The 9,640-nt window shown below is 25.5% G+C and overlaps 6 protein-coding genes across 6 annotated transcripts in view; 3 read left to right on the top strand and 3 right to left on the bottom strand.

Moving 5' to 3' along the window:
* Positions 1–477: 477 nt before the first annotated feature.
* On the bottom strand, positions 478–1,755 carry ENU1_196920 (pleckstrin (PH) domain containing family protein; the record flags this gene model as incomplete). The annotated part of the gene is made up of 2 exons (XM_008861994.1): positions 478–586; positions 650–1,755. The coding sequence occupies 2 exons, from the start codon at positions 1,753–1,755 to the stop codon at positions 478–480; spliced, it is 1,215 nt and encodes a 404-aa protein (XP_008860216.1).
* A 32-nt stretch (positions 1,756–1,787) lies between these two features.
* ENU1_196910 (hypothetical protein) lies at positions 1,788–2,342 on the top strand (the record flags this gene model as incomplete). The annotated part of the gene is made up of 1 exon (XM_008861993.1): positions 1,788–2,342. One exon carries the CDS (start codon positions 1,788–1,790, stop codon positions 2,340–2,342), a length of 555 nt encoding a protein of 184 aa, XP_008860215.1.
* A 359-nt stretch (positions 2,343–2,701) lies between these two features.
* On the top strand, positions 2,702–5,536 carry ENU1_196900 (myotubularin, putative; the record flags this gene model as incomplete). The annotated part of the gene is made up of 2 exons (XM_008861992.1): positions 2,702–2,872; positions 2,945–5,536. 2 exons carry the CDS (start codon positions 2,702–2,704, stop codon positions 5,534–5,536), a joined length of 2,763 nt encoding a protein of 920 aa, XP_008860214.1.
* Positions 5,537–6,090: 554 nt separating this feature from the next.
* Positions 6,091–6,459, top strand: ENU1_196890 (hypothetical protein; the record flags this gene model as incomplete). The annotated part of the gene is made up of 1 exon (XM_008861991.1): positions 6,091–6,459. One exon carries the CDS (start codon positions 6,091–6,093, stop codon positions 6,457–6,459), a length of 369 nt encoding a protein of 122 aa, XP_008860213.1.
* Positions 6,460–6,570: 111 nt separating this feature from the next.
* On the bottom strand, positions 6,571–6,843 carry ENU1_196880 (hypothetical protein; the record flags this gene model as incomplete). Its single annotated transcript, XM_008861990.1, has 1 exon — positions 6,571–6,843. One exon carries the CDS (start codon positions 6,841–6,843, stop codon positions 6,571–6,573), a length of 273 nt encoding a protein of 90 aa, XP_008860212.1.
* Positions 6,844–7,936: 1,093 nt separating this feature from the next.
* ENU1_196870 (RhoGAP domain containing protein) overlaps positions 7,937–9,640 on the bottom strand; it is a gene marked incomplete at both ends in the record, with an annotated part of 3,276 nt that continues 1,572 nt past the window's right edge. Inside the window, one exon of the mRNA XM_008861989.1 lies at positions 7,937–9,640. This exon is cut by the window's right edge and continues 1,572 nt beyond it. Coding sequence (XP_008860211.1) covers positions 7,937–9,640 — 1,704 coding nt within the window.

Here is a 9,640-nt window from a genome sequence, read left to right as displayed (position 1 = left end):
TTCATATGTTTTTGTATTGTTTTTATGAGTATATGATATAATAGAAAGAAAAGAATGAATGAAGAAGATATTAAAATGATAGAAATTCTTATTTAAATTGATTTTACAAAGAAATATCAAAACCCACAAAGAATACAATGTTGTAGTAGTTATATTAATTGATAAACATTCAAAAACAGTAGAATAAGAAATAAAAATATCAATGAATAAATAAAATACAGGAAAGAAATAATACAAAAAGAAATAAAATAAACAATGAAGAAAAAACAATAAATATAAAACTTAATTGAGATAAGTTCTGATTAAAAAAAATTTTTAAGTATAATTATTATTTAACTCCAAATCAACTGATTTGGTTCATGAACTAAACTAATTGAATATGTTTTGTTATTATTATTTTTTATATTTTCTGTGGTTGTATCTTGTAAATGTATTTTTTTTTGAAAAATAGTAGAAAAGAAAGAAAATAATTTCTATTCATATTTGGTTTGTTAATTTATTATATGTTTCTATTTTCCATCCCCAAAGCATATTTCCTATTGTAATAAACTCTTTCTTTTCTTCTGTATTCCAATGATTAGCATATCTAAGTGTTGAGTAATGAGTCTCTACTTAAATAAACTGGTTAATAAAAAAATTAAAAACAAACGCTAAGATAAAGGAAAGAGCATGTGGAGGAAGTTCTTCCCATGGCTCTTCAAATAAAGGAAATGAGTCATGTTCTTTTGTAAAAGAAGAAAGAAAAGAAATAAGAGATGCAACTTTAGCAGGATTCCAATTTCCAGTAATACCAGTCACAAATGCCCTAAACATTGGTTCTTCAGTCCTCATTCTCCATCGTTCCATTGCATCTAAAATTGTTCGAATAACTTCGTTAAATGAAATTTTATTATTTTCAATGATATAGTTATAGATAGCAGCAAGTCTTACTCCAGCTTGTGTGTTTCTTCCAAGCACCATTATAATGTCATCACTATTTTCACTTTCACCTCCAAAAGCAGTTAGAACGGCACCTTGAGTTCCACCAAAAATAATATTAAGGTCAGAAAGTAATTTGTACATAGTTCCAGATTCAGTTTTCATAATAGACTTTCTTCTTTTCATTTTATCTTGTATTTGAACTTCTTCTTGCCTAACAAGATGTCTACAGAAATAATTCCAAACAAAGTTAGCAATTTCATCATCATTCCAAGTAGTAATACATTCTAAAAGAATATTATAAAAATATCTCTCACAAGTATCTTTTCCAATATTATTCATGATTTGAATTAAGTCTGTTGGTGGAACTTGTCTTTCATTTAAATGTTTACAAACATTAATTTCATTCTTAACTTCAGGCCATGACTTACCACAAAAAGGAGTTGAAACAAGTTCTGCTTCTTTCTTTCTCTGTTCTTCAACTTTCTGAAGAGTTTTTATATGACTGTTAATTGAATCAACCCAAGCAGCACCCATGTCAGGAGTGTCAGCAATAATTTCTTGATTTCTATGAACACTACAAATAACAATATTCATGAATGTGTCATCAATTATTTTAGCTTGAGACTTTGAATTTAACTCAATAACTCCTTTTGGAGTAGAAGTTGGATTAGCATTACTAAAATAATAAATAAATTCATTTTTGATAATAAAATATCTTTTTTTCCATGTATGGAAGTCATACCCCTTTTTCTTTAACCAACCTTCACGAACACCAGGCTGAAGGTCTTTTAAATGAGTCTTCTTGAAATTATTAAAATTTGGATGGTTACTCATTGAAGTAACTCAAAAATAAAAAAAACACAATTATGAGTTCAGTCCAGTGGTTAGAAAAAAACGGAAAGGAAAAATGGACAAAAGAATTATTTGATCAATATGTTGGTACTGAACATGGAAAATGGTGTGGTGTTATTGAAAGAATTATGGTTGGAAATAATTGGGCTTATAAAGTTAAAACAATGCAATTAATAAAAAACAATATTGAAAATGTAAATGATGAAAAATTAGCAATTACACTTTATCATTTTGTTGTTGGTGCTATTTTAGATCATTGTGATCAAGTAGTTAAAGAAGCAATTTTGTTATATAAGTATATGTTACATTATTTAATATTTAGAAAAGTTAGTAATGACACAATTAAATTAATTTTAATTGAAATTGTTGTGAGTGAATGGAAAGAATTAAGATTCGATTGTTATGATGTTTTTTGTTTAGACTCATTAGATGATAGAATGATCTCATCATTATTTACTGTTTGTTATTTTAAACATAAAATTATTGATAAAACTTCTCATTCATTCTTCTTAGCAATTTGTAACTATTTATCCACTAACAGACCAAATAGAAAAAGAACGTCTTATTAAAACTATAATCTTATTACCACAACATTGTAGAGGCTCTTTTCAATGTTTTGATAACGAATTCCCAAATAAACCTTTCGAACAATTTACTACTTACAAAGAAGTTTTTGTCTCTTTGTTCCTTATGAATTATTCATCTTCTCTTGCTAATTCTTTTATTTCTAAGTCATTACAATACCAATTAAATTCTCTTTCTCCAGAGTTATGTCCATTACAAATTATACAAAGAGAGTTAACAAATTTACCACCTACAACAATATTAGTAAAGTATATAGATTCAATTTCATCAAGTTAATCTCTTTATATCTTTATTTTTTGTTTTTTCTTTCAAAAAAAAAATTTGAACTGAAAATATGTGTTTTATGACATCTATTGTGAAACAAGCACCTCATCTTTCTTTTAAATTAGTTAAATTTACAACTGTTTTAGAAGAGTATTGGTCAGTAGTTGTTTTTCATGTTGTTGTAGAGTCTTCTAATGGAAGTTACACTTTATATAGAACTTCTGAACAATTAATAACTATTCTCTGTTCTGTTTGTTTTTTGTAGTTTTTTATTCCATAAAAAAAATTAATATTGCATATGTTAATACTAACATTTTTTTAGTGTATAAAAGGGATTGAATCTTTATCGATGGATAAAGACATTGAATGGTTGAAAAATACTGAGCCTTTATTTTATACTAAGAGATATCTTTTAATTTTTAATAAATGTATTGAAAAATTATTAGAAAATCCAGAATTTATGAAAGAGTTAAAGAAACAAAAGTTATTAAAAAAGGACTTTCTTCCTCCTTTAAATTCACTTAAATTTACTAAAAAAGGAAAAGTTTTATTCCACAGAAATAATGATCCAGAAGATTTGATGATTGATGCAACTTTAATGTTATGTACATCTCAATTACTATATCTTTATGTGTATATCACTAATAACCCTGTTAGTATCCCTTATATAGCCATACAACTACCTCCTATTTTAGTTCAATTATCTCAACAGTCAAATGGTGCTTTTATAGTTCAGACATCTACACAATCATATGTTTTTTATGTTTCAATGGTAGATGAAGCTAATAAATGGGTTCATGCAATTAATAAAAGTACAATCAAAACAATGATTTGTCCAAAAGGATTATTAGCACTTGTAAATTCTCCTCGTTCATCTCCTAAATCAACTAGAACACCAAAGAAGAATATAACTTCAAAAGAAACAAATGGTATCTTATTATTAACATCATATAACAATGAAACAAATTCATTACAAAAGAAAATATTAAAAGACCAATTAAGATTAATGGCTACAATCAATATCACTGGACTTATTCAGACATTAAATGAACGACATATTATAATGAAAATTGGTCAACTAAAACATGTATTAAGTTTAGTATTATTTGGTGCAGAAATATCAACATTAGAAAATGTTATTGGTGAAATTGGATTCTTTTCAGAATCAGGTCTTGTTAATGAAACAATTGATATCAATGAATTACATGGAAGTGTTATTTTTGCTTTAAAAGAAGATTCAAAAATCCCAAATTTACATGGATATTCAAGAAATTTAGATGGTAAAGAAAAAAGTCATATCCTTCTTGCTATTAACAGAATGTCTTCTTCTCAAAATGAAAACAAATGTAATATAGAATATTCATTATTTCCAGGAGAAAATATCATAAGTATCATTCCTGAAACAATTCATCTTCATTTTAATCAAACAAAGAGTAGTGTACAACCAATCTTTGGTACAGTTATTGTAACTACAGCTCGTTTTATATTTAAACAACAAAAACAATTGTTAGAAATAGACAAGTCAAAAGATCTTCTTAGAACTTCTGAACATTGTTCTGGTACGTTTCATGTTCCAGTTCCATCTATTAAAAAAATTAAAGTAAGGTGCATTGAACTAGAGTCAATAAAAAAATTTTACACTCTATTGATTATCACAAAATACTTTAATTATTTCTATATTGGTTATTTCACGGATGAAGCTCAAGCATTAAAATTACAAGAAACATTATTATGTCTAATAGAAAAGAATGCACAGATAGAATTATTCTCTATGGGTGGATCAATAGAAGATAGAATGAAATTGATTAGAGAAGATTTTACAAGACTTAATATTGAAAAATACTCTGCATTAAAAGTATGGAATCAACAACTTTGTCCAACATATCCTCCTTGTGTTGTTATACCTTCAATATTTAATGAAGAAGAGTTACAACAATGTGTACAATTTAGGAGCAAAGGAAGAATTCCTATTGTTTCTTGGATATCTGAAGGGAATGGATTATTAGTTAGAAGTAGTCAACCTGCAACAGGTATTACTTCTTCTCGAAGTAAAATTGATGAACAAATGTTAACTGAATATGCTATGATGAGCCGAACACATTCAATCAAAATTTATGATGCACGACCAAAGTTAAATGCTAATGTAAATAGAGTAAAAGGAATGGGAAGTGAAAATATGAAGAATTATGGTAATGCTACAATAACATTTCTAAATATTGATAATATCCATAAAATGAGAGATGCTGAAGATGGGTTATTTACTATAATCGAATCACCTTTAAATGAAGAAAATAAAAATGTATGGTTAAAACATATTAAAAAAATTATTAAAGGTGTTTGTGAACTTTGTACTAGTATTATTAATGGTAATAGTGTTCTTGTTCATTGTTCAGATGGTTGGGATAGAACAAGTCAATTAACATCATTAACAATGATTATAATGGATCCTTATTATCGTACTTTTAAGGGATTTGAAACAATAATAGAAAAAGAATGGAGTTTAAGTGGTCATAAGTTTAGTGATAGATGTAGACACTTAAATGGATCACAAAGTATTTCTGAAACTTCACCTATATTTTTACAGTTTATCGATAGTGTTTATCAACTATACTCATTATTTCCAAGTGAATTTGAATTTAATGAAGTTTTCTTAAAAGAATTACTCTTTCAGTTATACTCTTGTTATTTTTGTAACTTCCGTTTTAATTGTTGGAATGAATTTAATTCTTTTGGGAATCGAGTGATGAATTTTTATTCTTTCCTTGATTATGAAGAAGAAATTTTATTTAGTTTTAGTAATGAGCTATTTAATCCACAATCGAAAGTACTACCATTAGATGTCATTAAACAAAAACAACCCATATTTTGGTATAATTATTATGGGAGTTATTCAACAACCCACAACTACATGTAATTTTGATTATTGTTTTGATTTGGGTTATTTTCTAAATAAAAAAGTCAAAAATAATTGGTTCCAAAAAAAAAGGAAAAAACCTACTAAAGGGTAGATTAGAAGGAGGTTTTTCATTTTTTTCATACTCTTCTTCAAAACTAATTAAATTACTTTATAATGATTGGATTTGAATTACGTGAAGTTCACCATACATTATTATGTAAAATGGTTAGTATAACAACTTGTATTGCATTGATTATTTCTTTATATATATTCTTTTTTCAATTTACATTTGCTTTAGATAAAGACTTAATCAATAATACAACTGTTTGTAAATATTTTTTAAATGTTTCAACAACCATTTATTTTATTAGCTCTCTCTTCACGAAAATAATATACAACATCCTGAAGGGACATGTCAGTCTGATCCGTATAAACATTATACACCATTCTCATTAACTCTAGAAACAGAAAATGAAAGTTATTCTTTTTGGTGTTCTCCTTATATTCATTACCAAGTATTTGTATTGTGTTTCGGTTGGTTATTAAATTCAGGATTCATTGCATTTTGTTATATGTATACTATTGTGTTTCATTACAATACAAATAAACAACTATTTATTTCTTCAATATATTGTGGCTTTCTCGGAGCATGTGGTATTTATGACATTGTTAACTGGACACGAACACAGAAATTCTGTACAGAAATTATACCAAATATAACATATGGACAACCCTTAAAATCATTTACATGTCAAAGTACTTCATATCTTGTTTTTGCAATATCTGAATTAGTATGTTCTATAATGATTATCTTAAACTATATTGTATTATCATATTTTTATAATAAATATTCTAAACAAAATGTTTTCTCTTTTACTTCTACTGTTGTTATTAATGATGAGGCTCCAATAGGAAGTCCAATAATCAATGATAAGCAATAATTGAGCACTTTTTATATTTTTATTAATTTTATTATTTATGATTTATAAAACAAATATCAAAAGAAATAAAAATTAAGGAATTGTGGATGAGGTATGTACCATTGCTTTTATTTAACAAAATTTGTTTAACCAATACAACCCTTCTGCTAGAGAAGAAGTTTGAGATTGTGAAGCAGAAGAGACATAATCATCTCCAAAAGGTAAACAAGCAGTTCTTTCAAATGGAATAGGATTAATAGTTCGTTGGGGATATGAACAATCTTCGCGTTGCATATAATCGTCAATAATCATAATCTCATCAGCAAACGAAGTAGAAGTGGAATCAATTGATATTTGTGCTTTTGCTATTGGCTGCATTATTGCTTGTGGATGGGATAGTGACATATTCATTGAATTGGTAGATTGAGATAAGTCGAATCTTTTTATTCCGGCGGAGTTTTCAGGAAAGAATTTTCTCCTTTCTGTTTTAAAATGGATTTAAATGTAGAATTTCTCTTTGATTCGAATTATTCTTTTCGGAGTTTTTTTTTAATTTTTTTTAAACTCATCATTTGTGACTCTTTTTTTTAGTAATTAATTCTTTTATTTTAAAAGATAAATTATGTATGTTTTTCAATAGAAGATTCTATTATTTTATCTTTATTAGTTTTTATGAGAAAGTTTATGAGAGTGTCATCAATGAAAAAGATCAATCTAAGTACAGCTCATAAAGTTTAAGTGCAAGAGTGCCACTAGTTACTTTTGAGACTCATCAAAACAATACTTTTTTTTTATTAAGAAGATTATTTTGGTGGATTATTCGAACAATACAAACGGGTAGAATGATTTTTTTAGGGAGAAGGAAAAAGAAAGAAGTATGTTTTATATGACATAATAAATTTATTTAATCGAATATAAAGGAAATTTAAAAATAAGTATTTGGTGTTTAATTACAAATAAGAAACATAATAATATATTTCTTGTAAAATTAAAATTGGTAGTAGGACAAAAGGAGTGAAAAATAATGAAATGGATTTATTTTTGTTAGGTGAATTAGTAAAGAATGTAAAGAAGAAGGAATCAATTTTTTAATAAATGATGAGTCAAAAAGAAGTGTATATTAACAATTTTAATATAAACTCAATGAATAAGTCAAGAGTGTATTTGTTTTAAAAAAAGTTTGAGACGAACCAAACTAACTTAAATACAGCCATTATCTTAAAATTCATAATATAAATTTTTTTAATTTCAAATGAAAGATTATTTTTTTAAAGTCATTGTATAATAATATTAGAGTAAATAAGAAAATTGATGGATGTTTTAAATGAATTTCAATAGTCATAAGTTTATTAATAATTTGTTAATATATTTGGAGTGATAAAGAAATAACATTGGATCAAAAATAAAGAAGATTTAAAGAGAATTTGAACAGAGTTATTTAATGATGATATAAAAAATATACTGGAATAAAAAAGAAAAATAAATATAACACATTCAATTATTTTGAACGATTGATTATTTCATGTATAATCTTGAAATGTCCTTTGCATCTAGTTTCAATAAAAGTACTAATACAATTTTGATGAAGATATTGATTACAATTAATACATTGACAACAAGTTTGTTCAATATTTTTTTGACAAACACAACATTTTTTATTTGTATCAATTGATACAATATTAAAAGAATGACCTATTGGTGAATGTTCAATATAATTGTTATGAAATTTATATTCGATTTTTATTAATCTTTCATCAGTAATTGAAAAGTCATTAAATGGACCAATGTCTATAATTCCAATATCTCCATTACCATCTTTTTCTAACCACAAGTTCCAATAAATTTTTTCATAATAATTTCTTTTAACTAATTTTGCCCATTTAGAAGTAATAAAATACTTATTTGATATTGAACAAACTAATGAAATAGTATCTAAATTAAATAATAGAATTTGTGATGAATTAAATACAACAATTATATATTTTGGTATTGAAGCAATAAAAACAACACTTCCATAAGTTAATGGATATTTATATTCTTCTATTATTATTCCATTCTCTCCATTAAATATTTTAATATCACCATCATTATTTGCAACCCATAGAGTTTGATTTTCTTCTATATAACTAAAACAAGTAATTTTTGATTGATTATATAATTTAATAGTTTGTATTAATGAACCATTTGTCATAGAAACAAATCCAATTTCACAATTATTTTCATACAATACATAAATAGCTTCTTCGTTCCCAGTAATTTGAATAATTGATGGTATTTTTTGTGATGCGTCAAGTTTTTTTGGTATAACAAATAATTCTCCTTTCTTTTTTAATGTTGGGATTTCAAACAATTCAATCATTCCATTTTGTTCTCCAATGATAATATTATTATTAAGAATCATTAAACAATTTATTTCTTTTCTTTTAATCATTTGAATGATTTTTTTAGTTTCTACATCAATTGTTAATAAAGAGGTATTAGATGCAATGATATTATATTTATCATATGATTCTATTTGTTTTATAGTATTGAATGGAAGATTTAATTTAATGACTGATGATTGTAATGTGTTAACATTAACTTCTGTTAATGTTCCATCACATTCTAATAACCACATAACATTTTTGATTTCATTGAAACAACTTATTATAACAGTGTTATTTGTTTTGGTTTGTTTTTTAATAAGACTAAATAGGGATGGTGTTTGTATTGGATGTTCAAGTTTAGAAGGAATAAATAAATCATAATTACTAATTAAACATTCAAAAGAATCATTTTCTACTGATGCAAAATCAACTGATTGTTTTGGTGGTAAAAAGCATTGACAAATGGCAGTTGAGAGATTTGATTCTCCCATTCTATTTAGTCTTTGATTAACAGCAATAATATTCATTAAAAATAAATATCTAGATAAAGTATTTCTATGTTCATTGTTTAATGATTCAATAAAAAATTTGATTTGTTTTCTTTGTTCATTAATTCCTTTCTTTTTTGATATATCAGAAAAGAGTTTATAAGATTCTCCATTAATAAATCTTGGATTCATTTCCATTAATAAACTTTTTAATAATCCACAAATAGTTCCAACTGGATATTCTGTTAATTTTAATTCATTTCTAAAATCAGAATCATTTAATTTCTTTATTAATTCTTCAAGTTGGTATTGGTCAGGTGGTTTTCTAAATAATCCATCTTCAGTAAG

The sequence above is a fragment of the Entamoeba nuttalli genome (assembly GCF_000257125.1).
Source record: "Entamoeba nuttalli P19 unplaced genomic scaffold asmbl_9268, whole genome shotgun sequence".
Taxonomy (NCBI): Eukaryota; Evosea; order Mastigamoebida; family Endamoebidae; genus Entamoeba; species Entamoeba nuttalli.
The sequence above is the reverse complement of the archived record's forward strand: the minus strand, read 5'-3'. Positions and strand labels throughout refer to the sequence as shown.